Source organism: Panthera pardus, unplaced genomic scaffold (assembly GCF_024362965.1).
Source record: "Panthera pardus isolate Hobbes unplaced genomic scaffold, ASM2436296v1 HiC_scaffold_24, whole genome shotgun sequence".
Lineage (NCBI taxonomy): Eukaryota > Metazoa > Chordata > Mammalia > Carnivora > Felidae > Panthera > Panthera pardus.
In genome coordinates, this window is record NW_026526810.1 from 66,873,591 (window position 1) to 66,891,622 (window position 18,032).

Consider the following 18,032-nt stretch of genomic DNA (forward strand, 5'->3'; position numbering starts at 1 on the left):
GCAATGTGAAGAGGTCAGGCAACATGCCCCAGATATAATAGATTGCCAAAAATATCTTTGGGGTGGGACAGAGCAAACCCATGGTTTATGATCAGAAGGAGAGTTGGTTAGGGTCCACACCCAGCTCTGATCTACCTTTCTTTGTGATATTTCATTATCCCTAATGCAATTTGCAAACCAGCACACACACCTCCAAGTGTTCTCAAAGACACAGCAAGGGGTAAAAGGGATTCGTCTTTCACAGCAAAACAGGTAGTTATAAAAGAGTAGATTCTCCAGCTGCTCGGCCCACATGTGATCTCTTTCCTCTGACTGATCTGCCTAATGTGAAACTATCATGCCTGTCTCCCTTCCTACTGGCCCTCCTCATTCCCCTTCTGTCACTTCACCCCAGAGATGCCACCCATCTCACGCAGAACCTGTATTACCTCCAGAGCGCCAAAACTTAGAAGCAAATTACAATTTTTAATATCCTCAGTGTCTCCTTTAATCAAGGCCTCAAGGACCATCCATTCTTCTTATCAAGAGATGAATTTCCAGGGCGCCTGGGTGGCTCAGTCAGTTAAGCATCTGACTTCGGCTCAGGTCATGATCTCATGGTTCATGGGTTCCAGCCCTGTGTCAGGCTCTGTGCTGACAGCTCAGAGCCTGGAACCTGCTTCAGATTCTGTGTCTCCCTCTCTCTCTGCCACTCTCCTACTTGTGCTCCATCCACCTCTCTCTCTCTCTCCCTCTCTCTCTCTCTTTCTCAAAAATAAACATTAAAAATTTGTTAAGAAAAAAAGATGAATTTCCAATACAATTTTAACTTATTAATTATCAGAAATATGTGAAATCTGACGATTGGATAAAGAAGAGGTATACATATATATACAATGGAATATTACTTGGAATATTACTTTCAGAAAGAATGAAATCTTGTAATGATGTGGATGGAGGTAGAGTGTATTATGCTAAGTGAAATAAATTGGTCAGAGAAAGACAAATACATGATTTCACTCATACGTGGAATTTAAGAAACAAAACAGATGAACATAGGAGAAGGGGTGGGGAGAGAAGAGAGGGAAACCACAAGAGGCTCTTAATGATAGAGAACAAACTATGGATTGATGGAGGTGGGTGGGGGATGGGCTAGATGGGTAATGGGTACTAAGGAGGGTACTTGTTGGGATGAGGACTGGGTGTTGCATGGAAGTGATGAATCACCAAATTCTCCGGAAACCAATATTGCACTGTATGTTAACTAACTAAAAAAAAATTTTTTAACTAAAGTTTAAATTAAAAAAAAACCAACGCTACAAAAAAAAGTGAAATCTTTGCTGTACTAATTATACATTTTATATTACTAACAATTATTATGAAAACTTTATCCAGAAGAAAAACGTTTTAATTTCAGGGCCTTATGAACACAAGAAATATTTAAAAATTAACTTTCAGGGCACCTGGGTGGCTCAGTCGATTAAGTGTCTCACTCGATTTCGGCTCAAGTCATGATCTCATGGTTCATGGGATTGAGCCCCACGTCGGGCTCTGCATTGGCAGCACAGAGGCTGCTTGGGACTCTCTCTCTCTCTCAAAATAACTTCAAAAAAATTAAAATTAAGTTTCAAGTTACAGACTTTTTTTGGCAGAGACATGTGATCAATAAAAGACTTTCAGAGGGCGCCTGGATGACTGAGTCAGTTGAGCATCTGACTTTGGCTCAGGTCATAATCTCACAGCTCGTGAGTTCGAGCCCTGTGTCCGGCTCTGTGCTGACAGCTCGGAGCCTGGAGCCTGTTTCGGATTCTGTGTCTCCCTCTCTCTCAATGTGAAACTATCTCGCATTCTGTCTCTCTCTCTCTCTCAAAAATAAACATAAAAAAATTAATAAAAAATAAAGAACTTTCAGGCACAAAAACATTAGGATAAATTCTGTAGGGGAAGTCTAATAGAAATATGATTTCTGACTATTAAGATCTTGTCACTTGTTTTTTAAGTGGATAATGGTAAGATATATAGTCACTGTAGGGTTTAGATTCCATTGGGTATATTTAAAAGAGTGATCTATAGAAAATGCGTTGGAAATTATGTTCTGTGCAACTATTTAAAATTACAATGAGGGGCGCCTGGGTGGCTCAGTCGGTTAAGCGTCCGACTTCGGCTCAGGTCATGATCTCACGGTCCATGAGTTTGAGCCCCGCGTCGGGCTCTGTGCTGACAGCTTAGAGCCTGGACCCTGCTTCAGATTCTGTGTCTCCCTCTCTCTCTGACCCTCCCCTGTTCATGCTCTGTCTCTCTCTGTCTCAAAAATAAATAAAACATAAAAAAAAATTTTTTTAATTACAATGAAAATTTTTTGTCAACTTAAAAATGTGTGAGAGGTTCTATAGGTCTTCATGTTGGGGTCCATAAACAGGAACTATGTCGAGGTATGGCTTTAGGATCTGAAAGGAATCAGATTGATTAGTCAATGTTGGTCAGTTTATGAATGAGGGCACGGAGGACCAAGGAAGATTAGTTGATTTTCCCAAAGTCACACAGTTCAGAACCCAGGGGTACTTGCTTGCTCATTCTTTTCACTACTTCATGGGCCTCCACTGTGCTCTGAAAACCCACCACAGTTTTGTGGAATGAGGAAGGCAGACAAAAAAAGTATCCCAGAACAGTTACTGAATAAGAGGGATGTCCCTTGGTTAGGTTGCTCTCCTCCTTGTGGTTCTAGCCCCAGGGGTCAGGCTGGGAGGCCAGTGTGGGGCTTAGGACCCAGGGTAACTGGCAGGTGGACACAACCTAAGGTTTTGATGGACTCCAAGCTGGGGATTTTTGTAGGGTCTCCACTCCCACCCCCATCACATGGTACTAAGCCTAATCTTTGGGGTTCTGAAAGTCCAACCGGGGCTGCCACCATCTCTCATACAGTACGCCTTTCATCAGACACTTCGATTTCATGTGTTGGCCATCATAATAAACACCAAGGAATGGGGGGTGCCTGGGTGGCTCAGTCCATCAAGTGCCAGACTCTTGGTTTTGGCTCAGGTCATGACCTCTCAGCTTCATGGGTCTGAGCCCTGCATCCAGCTCTGCACTGGCAGTGCAGAAACTGCGTGGGCTTCTCCCTCTCCTTCTCTCTGCCCCTCCCCCACTCATGCTGTCTCTCTCTCTCTCTCTCTCAAAATAAATAAACTTCAAGATTCTCTCTCCCTCTGCCCCTCTCCCCCCGCTCAGTCTCTGTAAAATTAAAAAAAAAAAAAATCTGGGTCTGTTTCATCAGTGGGATCTAGCTCCTCTCCTGAATCAGGATGCATGAGATGTCTGTGCACAGCACGGTGTCCAACTCAGGCAGAGGAGGCACATCAGCAGGGGTATCCACTTAGGTGCACTGTGACCTGAGGGGCTTGACCCAGCCCCAGCCCCTGTCTGGTGTGAGGAGCTCTGAGGGGCTAGTTTGGCCCTACATAAACCATGGTGGTTATGCAATGCACCAGACATCAGATCTAACGTGAGACCATTCTTTGTGGGGGTTTTTTTTGTTTGTTTTTTAGTTAAAAAAAAAAAAAAAGTTATCATCTTGAGAGAGAGAGAGAGAGAGAGATCATGCAAGCTAAGCGAGAGCTAGATGGAGGGCTTGATCCCACAACCCTGGGATCATGACTGAGCCACAATCAGGAGTCAGATGCTCAACCAACTGTGCCACCGGTGGGGTGCCCCCAGACACAGATATTTTTAATGATTTCCAAGATTTAGTTAATCTGAATCTTCATGACCCCTGATTTCCCTGTGGAGCAAACAAAGTAAATTTGGGGTGGGGTGGGGGTGACTGGCTGATCAAACAAAGACAGGCAGACCCAGGCAGACTGTGGACAAAGACAACACTGAACAGTAGACCTTACCCTCCAACAAGAACTAGAACAGGGTTGGAGCTGGGGACACAAACCTAGAGAGTCCAGGGGACACAGGGCTAACAGGAAAGGACACAGGCCACTGTCAGGACACACATCTAAGGCTAGGACCCTGCTGACGTGGCAGCCCTCCGCCCTGGCCCCTTGCTGCCCCCCGCCCCTCTCCCCCGCCTGCCAGCTGCCAACAGGGCTCTGCCCTGTGTCTGCCACACCTGTCACTGCCTGTCCTTGTCCAGGGGGGGCCCCATCAGCCCCTCCTCAGCTGCCCAGCAGAGCAAGCAGTTAGTGGGGAGGGGAGGGAACATGGAGCGGGGGCCGGTGGTGGGGGCAGGGCTGGGGGCCGGGGCCCGAATCCGGGCACTGCTGGGCTGCCTGGTCAAGGTGCTGCTCTGGGTGGCCTCTGCCTTGCTGTACTTTGGAAGTGAACAGGCTGCCCGGCTCCTGGGCAGCCCCTGCTTACGGCGCCTCTACCATGCCTGGTTGGCAGCAGTGGTCATCTTTGGGCCCCTTCTGCAGTTCCATGTCAACCCTCGGACTATCTTCGCCAGCCACGGCAACTTCTTCAACATGTGAGTCCACTTGAGGCTGTGGGCGCCGGCTCCCTGTGCTCTGAGATCCCAGCTCCCTCCTCCAGGCTTCTGTCCTCCTGCCAGTCTGGACACTAAAAATAGGCTAGGAGGTTGAGGAGAAATTGGGAGGAGGGGGAGGGGAACAGAGTTGTGGGGTACAGGGGAAATCAGGAGCAGGGCTGAAGAGGAAATATGGGTCCTAGAAGGCTGAATGGGCCTCTAAGGAGATGGCAAAGTTTAAGTGAATGGGGGTGGGTAGGGGGAGGAAATGGAACCAGAGATGATATGCAGGACTGGGAACAGCAGTGATGGGAACACAGACGGGGTGGGAGATGGGGCTTGAGGGGTCCCAATAGCCTCCCTTCTCCTGTGCCCACAGAAAGTTTGTGAATTCGGCATGGGGCTGGACGTGCACCTTCCTGGGGGGCTTCGTGTTGCTGGTGGTGTTCCTGGCTACCCGGCGCGTGGCGGTGACTGCCCGGCACCTGAGCCGGCTGGTGGTGGGGGCCGCAGTGTGGCGGGGGGCCGGCAGGGCCTTCCTGCTCATCGAGGACCTGACTGGTTCCTGCTTCGAGCCTCTGCCCCAGGGCCTGCTGCTGCACGAGCTTCCCGACCGCCGCAGCTGCCTGGCAGCCGGCCACCAGTGGCGGGGCTACACGGTCTCCTCCCACACCTTCCTGCTCACCTTCTGCTGTCTGCTCATGGCTGAGGAAGCCGCTGTGTTCGCCAAGTACCTGGCCCATGGGCTGCCAGCCGGGGCGCCCCTACGCCTAGTCTTCCTGCTCAACGTGCTGCTGCTGGGCCTCTGGAACTTCTTGCTGCTCTGTACCGTCATCTATTTCCACCAGTATACTCACAAGGTGGTGGGTGCTGCAGTGGGGACCTTTGCCTGGTACCTCACCTATGGCAGCTGGTATCATCAGCCCTGGTCTCCAGGGAGCCCGGGCCACGGGCTCTTCCCTCGGCCCCACTCCAGCCGCAAGCATAACTGAAAGAAATAAAGGCAAATCAGGCCTAAGTCTGGCTCTTCTCATCATTTGGTTGGGAGGACTCAGAAACGGTGAGAAGGATAAGAAAAGAATCAGGCAGTCTCGCGTTCCTCAACCATTTCTTGCTGTTATGGACTTTGAATATCCTTCCTTATGCTTGATCTCCATCCCTCCTGCTGTCCTTTTAGTCTCCCAGTCCTTGCAGACTTCAAGGTACATGGAGGGTTTTGCTGTCAAGGAATGGTGATGTTAGAGCAGGTAAAAGTGCCCTTAGGTATGGGCAGCACTCCTGCTGGGCAGGTGCTTCATCTCTAGCCTGGCTGATTTGTTTTTCCTGCCTCCTGCACTGAATCCCACCCTCCGCCTTCCTCAGGGGCCTGTCTATCTGGGCACATTTATTTAACAGGTATTTATTGAGCCAAGCAGAGTTCCATGCCTTATGAATGAGACAAGGTTTCTGGAGGACCTGGGTGGCTTGGTCAGTTAAGCATCCTACTTGACTTCAGCTCGGGTCATGATCTCACAGTTCGTGAGATGGAGCCCTGAGTCGGGCTCTGCACTGACAACACAGAGCCTGCTTGGGATTCTCTCTCTCTCCCTCTCTCTGTCCCTCCCCTGCTCACATTCTCTCTCTCTCAAAATAAATAGACATTTAAAAATAATAATTATAAATCAAAAGCAAAAAAAAAAAAAAAAGACAAGGTTTCTGCTCTTTGGAGGCTTATGGGTTAATGGGGGAGGCAGATGATAAACTCACAAATAAAGGCAAATGCTTCTATTGTGCTTACAATGTGCCAGGCACAGTTCTAAGTGTTTCTAAGTTCTTCATATAAATTAAGACATTTAGCCCTCATAACAACACCAACACTATCAGGTAGGTTTGGTGGTATTCCTATTGTACAGTTGTGAAAACTGAGATACAGAGGTTAAGTAACTTGTTCACAGCTAGTAAATATCAAAGTCAGGATTATAAACCCACATGATGTGGGTCCATTGTGCTCTAAACTGAGGACCAGCAACTACAGCCCTCCTGTGGCCAGTTTTTGTATGGCCTGAGAGTTAAGAAAAGTTTTTACATTAAAAAAAATTTTTATTTAGTTTATTTTTGAGAGAGAGAGATTGAACACAAGTGAGGAAGGGGTGGGGATAGAGGAGACAGAATCCAAAGCAGGCTCCAGGCTCTGAGCTGTCAGCACAGAGCCCGATGCGGGGCTCAAACTCACAAACCCTGAGATATGATCTGAGCTGAAGTCTGACGCTTAACCAGCTGAGCCACCCAGGCGCCCAGATTTTTAAGTTTTTAATGATTGAAAAAAAGAATATTCCATGATATGAGAAAATTACACAGAATTCAAAGTCCATTGTCCATAGATAGTTTTATTGGAACCTAGACATACTAATTCATTTAGGTATTCATTCATTCATACCTGCTGCAATGGCAGAGTCGTTACTACAGACACCATTGACCCACAAAGCCTAAATTATTTACTATCTGGCTTTTTACAGAAAAAGTTTGCCAACTCCTGGTCTAAACCACACTATCCGTGGAGCACCTGGGTGGCTGAGTCAGTTAAACATCCAACTTCGACTCAGGTCATGATCTCACCGTTGGTCGGTTAGAGTCCTGTGTCAGGCTCTGTGCTGACAGCTCAGAGCCTGAGCCTGCTTCAGATTCTGTGCCTCCCTCTCTCTCTGCCCCTCCCCTGCTTGCTCTCTTTCTCTCTCTCTCTTTCAAAAATAAACATTAAAAAAAATCTCTTAAACCACCACTATCCTCAAAAAAATAAATAAACTGGCTAATATCAGAGAGCTAAGTGCTATGAATGTACTAAAACAGGCTGGTTTGTAATAAAGACTTACTGGAGAGAGTTCCCTCTGGAGAGGGGACATTTCAACTGAGAACCTAAGGCAAGGAAAGGGTGTGTCAAGCAAAGGGATTATAGTAAGGGCAAAGGCCCTGAGGTAGGAATGAACACCAGACAGATTTAAGCAACAATGGAAGGCCCAGGTATTTGCAAGTGTAATGAAAGGGGAAAGCAGTGCAAAGTGAAGTTGAAAAACAGGTGACTGGCAGGCCAGGCAAGCCTTATGAGCCAGGAAAGCCCTTTAGATTTCATTCTAAGGTCAACAGGAAGCTGAGAAAGGGCTTTAAGCCAAGAGAGGGGTCTCATGCCACTGCTGTGCGGAGAGTATCGAGGGGTGTAGTCCACAACGGCCAGGAGAGAGTTGACCGGGGCCTGGGTTGGAGTGGTGACAGTGTCTTATGTCACCGCATGGGCCAGCAGATGCCCATGGAGCCAGGGCTATGTAGGGAGGCCAGAAAAGACGAAAGAGCGCCAGATAAGGCTTATCATGGTCCCAGCAGAGCAGGAGCAGAAGAGAACCAGCGGAACGCGGAGGCAGGGAGATGGGAGGCGGGCACTGGCCTTGGCCGGCCTATGGGCTCCGGGAGGCGGGGAGGCGGGCCCGCGGTACGTGGGGACGCGACGAGTTGAAAAAAAGCGGGGGCGGGGCGGGTGGCAGTAGGCTTCGAGTCCAAAGGCGGGAAGCTAGGCGGCGGGGTGGGAGTGGCTGAGCGTCGGGGGGCAGAGTTGCGAGGTGGAGGCGGGCTGGCGCTGGTCGCCCCGCGGAGGTGGCGGTGGCAGTGCTCCTCTCGGCCTCCAGGGGGAGCCCCGCCGCGGCTGCAGCCCTCCCCCGCTCCACCCTCTCCTCTCCCCGTCTGGCCCCGCCCCCTCCAGTACCTCCACTCCCCGATACCGAGGAAGGCAGTGGTGGGGGCGAGCGTTTGCTTTCGCTTTTCCTTCCCTGTGCGCGCTCCGCTTCTCGTGCGGCGTTAGGCCCCCCGCCCCGGCAATGGCCACACTCAGGGTCCAGCCTGAAGCCCAAGCCAAGGTGAGCGCTGCGGGTTTGAGGAAGGGCCCATTAGGGAGGCGTGGCTCTGAAAGGCTGCAGGCGTCCATGACCCACCCCCCAACCCCCGTCGCGAGTCCAGTGGAGGTCGAATGGAGCCCACGCGAGCCTCTGTGCCAGGAGCACCTGTGCCGGAGGGAGACAGGCGAGGTCCACCTGCCGGGATAAGCTAGGCGGCTGAGGTTCAGTGGGGTGCGGTGAAGTGGAGAGCTGGCGTGGAGGGGAAGTCCGCTGGCGCGGGCTTGGGGCCACACACAGACAGGATGCCGGAGCTGCCCTGCCACCTCATGACCTTTCCCACCGGAGGGCCCCGGGCCCACTCCACAGAGCATGCCGTCCCTGTGCCAGTCGCAGAGGCTCTTAGACCCCTCCTTGTACAGCCCAGGAGACCTGTGCTCTGAGTCTGAGGGATCTGTTCTCACTTGGACCACCTGCCATTCACGGCCAGGAATGTTCTCATCCGCCGCATCCAGCCCCAAGGGAATCCACTTCACCCTCCCCAACCCAACCCCCTTCCCCATGTCAGGCCCTATACAACCCTAAGGGAACGGTCCTCAAATGAACTGCCTGTAAAGCCAGGTGTGTGAAGGGCTGCCTGTGTCCCACAGGTGGATGTGTTCCGTGAAGACCTGTGTACCAAGGTAGGTAACCTGGCCCATCAGCACCCCACCCCTACCTAATTCCCACCGCTCAGCCCTTCCTTGCTGGGCAGTGTCAACGCTGCTTCACTGCCAGAAGAACATTTTATTCTGACCTCCATCTTCCCCCACCCCCACTTCATACAGACAGAAAACCTGCTGGGGAGCTACTTCCCCAAGAAGATTTCTGAGTTGGATGCATTTTTAAAGGTACTGGGGGCAGCAGGAAGCTAGAGAGTAAGGATCAAGGGGAGAGTCTGGGGGGCCATCAGAGTGAGGTGAGAGGGATGCCCTTGCCTCCAGCCCTCCTCCCACCCTGCACCAGGAGCCAGCTCTCAATGAAGCCAACCTGAGCAATCTGAAGGCCCCATTGGACATCCCAGTGCCTGATCCAGTCAAGGAGAAAGAGAAAGAGGAGCGGAAGAAGCAGCAGGAGGCAAGCCAGGAAGAGCTGGGAGGAGGGACCCAACCATGGGGAAAATCAGCCTTAGGCCTGACTCCCAAGAGCCCCTATCTCCCTGCAGAAGGAAGACAAAGATGGAAAGAAGAAAGAGGAAGATGAAGACAAAGGTACCACTATGAAGGGACTTGAGTCTCACATCCCAGGAACTCCTCTGTAGGGATTCCTCTTTTCCTGCTCCTCACACAGTTCCAGCCTGGTGACTGACCCATTGCCCACTGCGTAGGTCCTCCCTGTGGCCCAGTGAACTGCAATGAGAAGATTGTGGTCCTCCTTCAGCGTCTAAAGCCTGAGATCAAGGATGTCATTGAGCAGCTCAACCTGGTGAGCCCTCCCACTCCCACCCCCAGGCTTCAGATCTAACCCTTTGTCCTCTTTGGTCTGGGCCAGGTAGCACTTGGCACCTGCCAAGTCTTAGCAGGAGAGGGCACAGCAAGTGAAGCCAGAATTGTAGGCCTTGGGGCTCAGGACAGACTTGGCATGCCTTCCCTCGCCATGGGCAGGGAAGCAAAGGACAGAGAGTTAGGTTGGGAGCTGATGTGGCTTTGATACCATTTCCTCCTTCCAGGTCACCACCTGGTTACAGCTTCAGATACCTCGAATTGAAGATGGGAACAATTTTGGAGTGGCTGTACAGGTGAAAGCACTACCCCGCTCCTCTGCCCTCCTTACTGCTTCAGTCCGCACTGTTTTCCACTTTTCCCCTTGCATTCTTTCCCCAGGAGAAGGTGTTTGAGCTGATGACTGCCCTTCACACGAAGCTGGAAGGCTTCCACACGCAAATCTCCAAGTGAGTGACTGCCCATTTGCACCTGCATGCATACCCTGCCTTTTCCTTGGACAGAGGCTTGGGCTCCCTCTCTTCCTTCTGTTCCCAACCCTTCTGCTTCCTACAGGTATTTCTCTGAGCGGGGCGATGCTGTGACCAAAGCAGCCAAGCAGCCCCATGTGGTAGGTGAGGCCCAAGTCAGGGTGCATGGTGGGGGAAGGACACATCTGAAGTCAGACCTGATCCAAATCTCCCACAGGGTGATTATCGACAGCTGGTGCATGAGCTGGATGAGGCAGAGTACCGGGACATCAGGTTGATGGTCATGGAGATCCGCAATGCTTATGTGAGGAAGCAAGGGCAGGGGTGGGCAGAGGCAGCTTTCCCAGGCCACCTACTCCCTGACCCTACAGGCTGGGGGTGAAGGGTGACAGAGCTTAGCCTCTCCACAAGACTAGAAATGGGGTATAGGAGCCACCAGGGGCCTGTGGCTACCCTCACTCCTCTCTGGCCCTGTAGGCTGTGTTATATGACATCATCCTGAAGAACTTCGAGAAGCTCAAGAAGCCGAGGGGAGAAACAAAAGGAATGATTTATTGAGAGCCTCTTCTCATCCTGTAATGGGTCCAGCAGAGACCTTCCTATCTTTTAGACAGGACTCCAGACTTTCCGCACCTTCAGCCTGTTGAGGTTTCTCCCTCCCCTGCCTCCCAGGCCCAATAAATAGTCATACCATTGCCCTTCAGCCCAAGTATCTTTATTGGATCCTGACCCTTTCCCTCCCACCTCCCAGCCCTGACTCAGGTATTTCCATTGGTGGGACCAACCCATTGGGTGATTTGGGTGTTGAGCTGTTGGTTGGTCCAGTCCTGCCGGATGTCGTCAAGGTGGCAGTCAAAGTCCACAAGGTGCTGGTGGGCCCGGCCCTCCAATAGTGCTCCCACCATCTGCCGTGACTCTTCCCAGTCCCTCCACATCACTCTGAAATAATAACCCCCAAACTCAGTAGGCAGTGGGGCCAGATACTTGGCAGAGGTTAGGGTCTAGAGAAGGACCCTTGGGGCAAGATGAAGGACAAAGGAGGCCCAGGAGCTGTGAGTTTCCAAAAAGAGGTGGTGGGAGTGGGGCACTCACAAGTTCTTGTCCTTGGGGACCCAGCGGAGACCATGGTTTTCCAGGACGATGACTGGGGGCACATGAGGCTGAGGCACCAGTTTCTGATTATCCAACTGTATGGACAAGGAATGGCTGGTGAGGGTTTCAAGGACCCCACTTCCTATTTTCTCACCAAGTCCCCACCCTGAAACCCAAGCCTCACCATAATAAGTACTGCATCAGGGAAGAATTCTGCAATCCGCCCAGCGATTTTCAAGGCCAAGGGCCCAGGGCTGTGTAGAGGGAAGATCAGAGGAGTGAGGAGGTGACTAGAGATAGACCCTGTCCATCTGAGCTGGGCCTCACAGGTCTCCTAGATGAAGACACAGTGGTGGGCTTTCCCTGTAACTGGTCTGAGGGGTCAGGCCTGCTTGAAGCTTCATACACGACTGCTTAATGCTTGGGTGCTGTGGAAAACAGGTGCTCAGACTGCTGGTCAAGGTGAAAATCAAAGGTGGTCTTTTGGTAGGGTAATTTGGCATAACCACCCAGATTTAAGCAGTATACTATACATATGCTGACCCAGAAATTCCACTTAAGAGAATTTACTGTAATAATTGGACAGTGTGTGTTAACAAAAAAATGGAAACAACCTCAATGTTTAAAGGCATGAAATAAATCATGGTATATCCATCCATACTCCTACTATATAGCTGCCAGGCTAAGGTAAATCTTTAGAGATGGAAAGATGGCAGATATTTACTAAGTGAGGAGGGAAAAGCAAATCACAAAACTGTATAATTTGATCCAGATAGGGGATTCATATGTAAGTATATAACTTTTTCTATATATAAGGAAATTTCTTCCCCCCCCCCCCCCCCGAAGTTGCTGGTTGGGCTTCCTCTATGTTCTGCCAGCGCTTGGCAGGGGGGGGGGGGGGGGGGGACGACGACACCTCAGTTAAAGCCAGGTGTCAGCTTGTTACTTACACACAACTATCCCCCCGAACCCCCACTACAGCTCCTCCAGGGATCGCCTTCATATTTCTTTATATGCCTTCACTCCAGTACTCAGCCTAGTGCCTGGTGTATATAGTACCTGCTCCTAAGCATTCGACGAAGGACAGATGGGAGGAAAGACCAAGAAGGGTTCTCTTGATCCCTCATCCCATAACCCTTAGCCTTCTGCCTCGGGCTACTCCACTCACCTCTGATCGTCCAGAGCTGCATTGGCATGGTAGTACCCAGCCACTACCAGACCGGCCTGCGCGCCCCACACATCCACCTGCCGTGGGAAAGGGGCCATCAGAAACCCAATCGTGCCGCCCGCCCTGTAGGTGCGCACTGCTGCCCAGAGACCGGGGATGGGCTTGGGCTAGGGGTGTTAGGGGGTTTCCCGGTGGTCAGTGGGAGTCCAGCGACGGCACCTGGTTGAGGGCGACCTCCAGCATGACGGACAGGGCTAGGTGGCTGTGGAACAGGGGCACACAGTCGGTGAGACACAGGCATTCTCCCGACCGCGGCGCGGGCGCCAGCAAGAGCCCGTTGACGGCGGCGTGCGGGTACCGGGCGGCGTGGAGACACATCTTCACGTAGGCCCGAGCCGAAATCTCCACCTCCCCCATGGCGAGCGGGGTCCCAGCTCTCGTCCGCGAAGCTCCCTCCAGTGCCCCGGAGCCTTCCTTGTCCCTTCTCTCTGCCCCCTCACTTAGATTCGGCCGTGACGCTGACTCGGCTCGAAGGCAGCCAGCCGGCTCTGGGGGACTTGGGTCCCAGCGCCCGGTCCCCACCTGGCCTGGGGCGCAGGCGGTGGGAATTGCACGCTGCAAAGCCGATCTCCGCCTCCGCCCGCCCGCATCGGGAGGCCGCAGATCCCCGCCAGTCTGGGGGCTCAGAGCCTGCTGCAGAGAGCAGTACCAGCTTCTGGAGTCCCGCCCACGTGGTGCCCTTTGATAGGCTTAGAGGTTCTCATTTTGCCCAATCATCGGCCGCGTCCACACTTTGCCCCACCTTGGTCGCCCGAGCACTGGAAAGAACCCACACCTGAAAACTGAAGAGACCTGCTCGCTCACTGATTGGTTAGGCTACTCGACTTCGGCCCAGAATTGCAGGATGGCTGGGTGTGATACCTGTGCATCTTCCCCTACAGACCCCGCGAAGCCACAGGGGGTGGAGCGCGCGCCCAGCGTCGGGTGTCTCCGAGCACTGGATCTCCGAACGTGGGCACGAAGCGGACTGCCTTGCTCCTACTATGGAATGAGTGGATTTGTACTCTAGACCAGCTCCTTCACCAAAGACCCGTGTTACCTTTGCCACTACAGGATATATGGCCCTTGGTTTCCTTAATGTATTCTCTGCAGAAATAAAGACGGCAATCGGCTGAAGGAAGGGGGAAAGAGAACAAAAAGGAAAATTTACCGACCCATCCTTCCCTTAATGAATGTCCTGCAGTATAATTTTCTTCAACATAATGCCTTGGGAGCATTTTTCTCCCTGTCATCTCTTGAGGAGTCCCACCATTCACCCCTAATTCTCCCAGTGAAACTCACCCCCTCTTCAGGCTTGCTCTGAGCTAATGACAAGTGTTGTTCCTTCCTTCCTTCATTCTCTGATCTCAGCCACGGAGCTTTCTACTTGTCTGTTCAAAGCCTGATTATTCCTATAAGGGGCCTTCGCAAAAGCCATTTCTTCCAGTAAGCACTCATGAGCCCCCTAGATGGAAATAATCTTGTGAAATCCCCAAATACGGGCTATCTGTGTAGCTGTCATGACATGTCACAATTTCCACTCTGTTCTTTAGGATGACTTCTTAAGAACAGGATGGGCTTCCCATTCATCTTTGCCATTATGGCATCCCCTCTCTTTCCCACCACCACATTCACATCCAGTGGCTGCAAAGGTGGCACTCAATAAATGCTTTTTGAATGAATGACACACCAGAGATAATCCACACAAAGCATAGATCATTTATTTCCCTTCTGGCCCTGGGCTCAGTACATAGATGGCTTCTCTTCACCCTTTGGGTTGATAATTTTCTCTAGGTTGCTGCTGATGATATGATAAAGCTCAGCCTGGAAGAAGGTCAGAAGGGTGGCAGTCAGGTTCTTGGCCTTTCCCCTATCCCCCTCAACCATCTCCCCTAGGGGCTTACTCCACACTCACGTAGAAGGCCCTCAGGTCCAGCACCATGGCCCTGAGCTCCCCATAGGCTGCCTCATCTCGCTCATGTACCAGGGCCCGGTAATCCATCTGGGATGTGGGAGGCAAAGCTGAGTCAGCCCCATGGGAGATTGGGACATTAATCTGGTTTCCCCATATAGGGAATAGGTAACTTGAGGATGAGTCCCTTCTCAGCACCAAGAAATGGAATCCCACAGGATCAAGCAGAGAAAAGGGTCAAGGTTTTGAAGCCAAATCAGTTTTTCTAGCCAATTCTCTTGGTTTAATATTCTCTACATTGGGAAGATCAGAAAACAGACAAGGAAGACCTCTATCCCCTCTTCCTTGCCCCACCTCAGCTAAAAGACTGGTGGACTATCCACTCACTACATGAGTCTCCTTAGAGGCCTTGGCCACAGCATCCCCGCGTTCTGAGAAGTACCTGTCAAAAGCAAGGGGATAATGACAAGAATGGGTAATGAGAGAGAGATATACCCTCAGAACCTTCCCAAAGCCCTCTATCATCCTGATGGAACCGCCCAGCTTTGGCAATCCCAAAGAAATGTTCCTTTAGCCCCTCTTCTGGCCCTCCAGCTGCCCTCACTTGGAAATGGTTGTTTGGAAGGCTTCCACTTTAGTCTTGACTGCATTCACCCTCTCCAGCACCTTCTCCTATGGTAACAAAAGAGATGGGAGGCAAGAAAAACACTTCATTTCCTCTGTCCTTCACTCACCATCTTCCTCCTCCTCCTAGTTCATGTCTAGCTCCTATCCCTCACTCCCCAAGTCTCTCCCTGCTCTCAATGTCCTCACACACAGTTTTCTTACCTGGATTGCCACCCCAAAGTCATTTCCATCCTCAATCTTGGGGATCAGGTGCTGGATCCATGTGATCACCTATATTAATGATCATGTAGGAATCATTCAACAAACTTACTGGGTTCTTACTTTTACCGCCACTTCCTAATAACAGCTATATTTAATTGAACCCTTATTATATGCCAGCCACTGTGATATATACATATATATATATATATATATATATATATATATATACACACATACATATATATAATTTAATCCTCACAGCAGTCTTAGGATGCCTGGGTGGTTCAGTTAAGCATCCGACTTCAGCTCAGGTCATGATCTCACAGTTGGTGAGTTCGGGCCCTTTATTGGGCTCTCTGCTGTCACAGTGGAGCCTGCTTCAGATCCCCTCTCCCCTTCTCTCTCTGACCCTCCCCCACTCTCTCTATATCTCAAAAATAAATAAACATTAAAAAATCTTCAGGGGTGCCTGGGTGGCTCAGTCAGTTGAGCGTCCAACTTCGGCTCAGGTCACCATCTCACAGTTCATGGGTTCAAGCCTTGCGTCGGACTCTGTGTTGACAGCTTGGAGGCTGTTTGGGATTCTTTGTCTCCTCTCTCTCTGCCCTTCCCCCACCCATGCTGTGTCTCTCTCATTCCCTCCCCAAAATAAATAAACATTAAAAAGTTAAAAAAAATCTTCACAGCAGTCTTCCAAAATATTCTTATTGTACCTGCTTAGCCGATGAAAAAGCTAAGTTGCAAAATGTCCAAGGAACTTATTTAAGGTAACCAGCTAGGTAAGTGATAGAGTCAGGCTTTGAACCCAAGCAGTCTCCCTCGAGGGCCCAAGCCCCCACCTCACTATGGCATAGGACCTGCATGGTGTACCTGGTACAGAGGTGGGTTCTGACACTATGGAGGTGGATACAGCACAGTCTCTGATTACAGAGACACCACTGTGATATCAGAGGTCTAGCAGAATGAGAACACAAAGTATCTAACCCCAAGGCACAGGGGAAGTTTCCTATTTCAGCAAGAGGAAGGTTGAAGGACTGGTTGAGGGACTTGTATCTCTGAAGACTAGGGTCTAGCCTGGCTTGTCTTCCCTTTCTCTTTCCCCCAGTTCCCAGGCTTACCAGAATGCATTTTTCTTTGAGAGTCCACACTTCTGGCTTAACCAGGGCAAGTAGGGCGAGAACCTTCTCATTTCCAGGAAGAAAGCCACACTTAGGGGCTGTGAAAAAGAGGGCATTCAGGCCCCTTCTCATCCAACAGTCAATGTGCCATTTCCTCTTCCCTAGCCACCCCTTCCTCTCTTACCTTCTTTCTTCTCCTGCTTATCTGTTTCCATCTAAGATAAAAAGGGGGACAGCAGCTTTAGAAATGTCTTGGAGGTTGCAGGGTTATCCTCCCCACCTGGATTATAGTTTGACCCCTGCACACTGAGTGCCTCACCTCATCATCCTTGGGTGGGGGGTCTGGGATGGGGATGTCTAGTGGGGCCCGGAGAGAGGTCAGGTCAGCCACATTGAGGGAGTCCTCCTGCACAGAGCTCAGCGTCAGCAGCTGCCCAGCCTCTTCCCCTCATTCTGAGTCACAATCTTCCCTCCACACAGCCCACCCACCTACTGTCTAGGCTCAGGCCTCACCCCATCCTACCATTTCCAGTCTACTACTCATAACTGCTCTCTGCAGGCTGAGCCCAGTTGTTTGCTGGAGGGGTTGGGTGGAGAAGAGAGAGGCCTTGGGATGGAGTGAGAAGGGCCCACACTACTCACTTGCAAGAGTTGATTCAGGTATATGATTTTCTGTGGTAAGAATCTGTAGAGGAATTCCTCTGCCTGTGGGTTACATTGCAAGGGTGGGGAATCTCAGAAGATGCTCAAGAGATGTCTGAGAAGTAGGACTGGAAGGGCCCTTGTAAATCATTGACTCCAATAATTACAAATAAGCAAACTGAAGCCATAAGAAGTGAAGGGACTTGCCCAAGCTGGGAAGTGGCAGAACCAAGGTTAGGGCTTTGGGACCACAGCTTTTCCCTTTTACACCCAAAGAGGGGAGAGGAAGTGGCAGAAGTGGAGAGAATATTAAGAGGGGTCAAATTAAAGGGGGAGATGAATAATTAGCCTTAGGTAAAGGTTTGAGAAGGGAAGGAAGGAGGGCCCAGGGTGGGTCTGGGGGTCAGTCTGAGAGGTTGCGGCCCTCAAGTACTGGTCTAAGATTCCGAGTCAAACCGCTTGAGTCTAGAAGACTTACCTCCTGAAAAAGATTTTGCCTGAAGATATCCACCTGCACAGAGAGCAGTACCCGGATGTTGGTTAAGGGTCTCAGTTGTCAAGAGTAAGATCCCACCCACAAAGGGATGCCCTCCAACTTGGCTCAGGCCTTTCCTACCACAAGCCAGATTTCCCTGGAAGCTCATGCTCAGTGCAGAGACTGGTCAGAGGACAGAAATCTGGGAAACCCCCGGCAGAAGTGAAAGCACTAAGAAAAGGTTGGAGGAGTTCTCTGGCACGGCCTTGGTCCCCTGGAGCACCCAGACTTGCCTCCAGCCAGGAGGGCTCCCAGACCCTTTCCTGGCTTCCCGATCCCCCATTACCTGTTTGCGGGCTTCCCCGCTCAGGCGTACCCCACAAGGCTTGGCCATGCTGCTCCAGTTGCAAGATCTCCGGTCTCCCGGCTCTCTGCCCGGCCTTTCGCTTTCACTCCGCACGTCCAGGCCCGCCCCCCTCGGCCCCGCCCCTTTCCTTCTT

At 51.2% G+C, this 18,032-nt stretch overlaps 4 protein-coding genes across 5 annotated transcripts; 2 read left to right on the forward strand and 2 right to left on the reverse strand.

Annotated features, from left to right (window-relative positions):
- The first annotated feature begins 3,618 nt into the window (after positions 1-3,618).
- FITM1 (fat storage inducing transmembrane protein 1) lies at positions 3,619-5,468 on the forward strand. The gene is made up of 2 exons (XM_019429363.2): positions 3,619-4,450; positions 4,830-5,468. The coding sequence occupies exons 1-2, from the start codon at positions 4,185-4,187 to the stop codon at positions 5,440-5,442; spliced, it is 879 nt and encodes a 292-aa protein (XP_019284908.1). The 5' UTR covers positions 3,619-4,184; the 3' UTR covers positions 5,443-5,468.
- Positions 5,469-8,166: 2,698 nt separating this feature from the next.
- Positions 8,167-10,961, forward strand: PSME1 (proteasome activator subunit 1). Its single transcript, XM_019429369.2, has 11 exons — positions 8,167-8,331; positions 8,958-8,990; positions 9,135-9,197; positions 9,313-9,423; positions 9,512-9,557; positions 9,674-9,771; positions 10,016-10,084; positions 10,170-10,237; positions 10,344-10,398; positions 10,476-10,562; positions 10,736-10,961. Exons 1-11 carry the CDS (start codon positions 8,293-8,295, stop codon positions 10,814-10,816), a joined length of 750 nt encoding a protein of 249 aa, XP_019284914.1. The 5' UTR covers positions 8,167-8,292; the 3' UTR covers positions 10,817-10,961.
- On the reverse strand, positions 10,958-13,227 carry EMC9 (ER membrane protein complex subunit 9). Its single transcript, XM_019429372.2, has 5 exons — positions 12,738-13,227; positions 12,519-12,595; positions 11,535-11,604; positions 11,351-11,445; positions 10,958-11,197 (listed from the first exon to the last, which is right to left on the reverse strand). Exons 1-5 carry the CDS (start codon positions 12,933-12,935, stop codon positions 11,017-11,019), a joined length of 621 nt encoding a protein of 206 aa, XP_019284917.1. The 5' UTR covers positions 12,936-13,227; the 3' UTR covers positions 10,958-11,016.
- Positions 13,228-14,256: 1,029 nt separating this feature from the next.
- Positions 14,257-18,017, reverse strand: PSME2 (proteasome activator subunit 2). Of its 2 annotated transcripts, XM_019429370.2 has the most exons (11): positions 17,879-18,016; positions 17,536-17,568; positions 17,058-17,120; positions 16,735-16,821; positions 16,600-16,630; positions 16,416-16,513; positions 15,298-15,366; positions 15,074-15,141; positions 14,857-14,911; positions 14,473-14,559; positions 14,257-14,381 (listed from the first exon to the last, which is right to left on the reverse strand). In XM_019429370.2, exons 1-11 carry the CDS (start codon positions 17,924-17,926, stop codon positions 14,301-14,303), a joined length of 720 nt encoding a protein of 239 aa, XP_019284915.1. In that variant the 5' UTR covers positions 17,927-18,016; the 3' UTR covers positions 14,257-14,300. The 2 variants fall into 2 exon arrangements, with proteins under 2 accessions (XP_019284915.1, XP_019284916.1); XM_019429371.2 differs by lacking the exon at positions 17,058-17,120 and having other exon boundaries at positions 17,879-18,017.
- Between the last annotated feature and the right edge of the window lie 15 nt (positions 18,018-18,032).

Excerpts from the sequence above, each read along its gene's own strand:
- FITM1 (XM_019429363.2), top strand. The coding sequence starts at position 4,185 with ATGGAGCGGGGGCCGGTGGTGGGGGCAGGGCTGGGGGCCGGGGCCCGA. Across the intron at positions 4,451-4,829 it reads CACGGCAACTTCTTCAACAT|AAAGTTTGTGAATTCGGCAT; the intron begins GTGAGTCCACTT and ends CTGTGCCCACAG.
- PSME1 (XM_019429369.2), top strand. The coding sequence starts at position 8,293 with ATGGCCACACTCAGGGTCCAGCCTGAAGCCCAAGCCAAG. Across the intron at positions 8,332-8,957 it reads AGCCTGAAGCCCAAGCCAAG|GTGGATGTGTTCCGTGAAGA; the intron begins GTGAGCGCTGCG and ends TGTGTCCCACAG. Across the intron at positions 9,198-9,312 it reads AGTTGGATGCATTTTTAAAG|GAGCCAGCTCTCAATGAAGC; the intron begins GTACTGGGGGCA and ends ACCCTGCACCAG.
- EMC9 (XM_019429372.2), bottom strand. The coding sequence starts at position 12,935 with ATGGGGGAGGTGGAGATTTCGGCTCGGGCCTACGTGAAGATGTGTCTC. Across the intron at positions 12,596-12,737 it reads TGGAGGTCGCCCTCAACCAG|GTGGATGTGTGGGGCGCGCA; the intron begins GTGCCGTCGCTG and ends TTCCCACGGCAG. Across the intron at positions 11,198-11,350 it reads GTCCCCAAGGACAAGAACTT|AGTGATGTGGAGGGACTGGG; the intron begins GTGAGTGCCCCA and ends TTATTATTTCAG.
- PSME2 (XM_019429370.2), bottom strand. The coding sequence starts at position 17,926 with ATGGCCAAGCCTTGTGGGGTACGCCTGAGCGGGGAAGCCCGCAAACAG. Across the intron at positions 17,569-17,878 it reads GCGGGGAAGCCCGCAAACAG|GTGGATATCTTCAGGCAAAA; the intron begins GTAATGGGGGAT and ends CTCTCTGTGCAG. Across the intron at positions 14,912-15,073 it reads TTCCAAACAACCATTTCCAA|GTACTTCTCAGAACGCGGGG; the intron begins GTGAGGGCAGCT and ends TGCTTTTGACAG.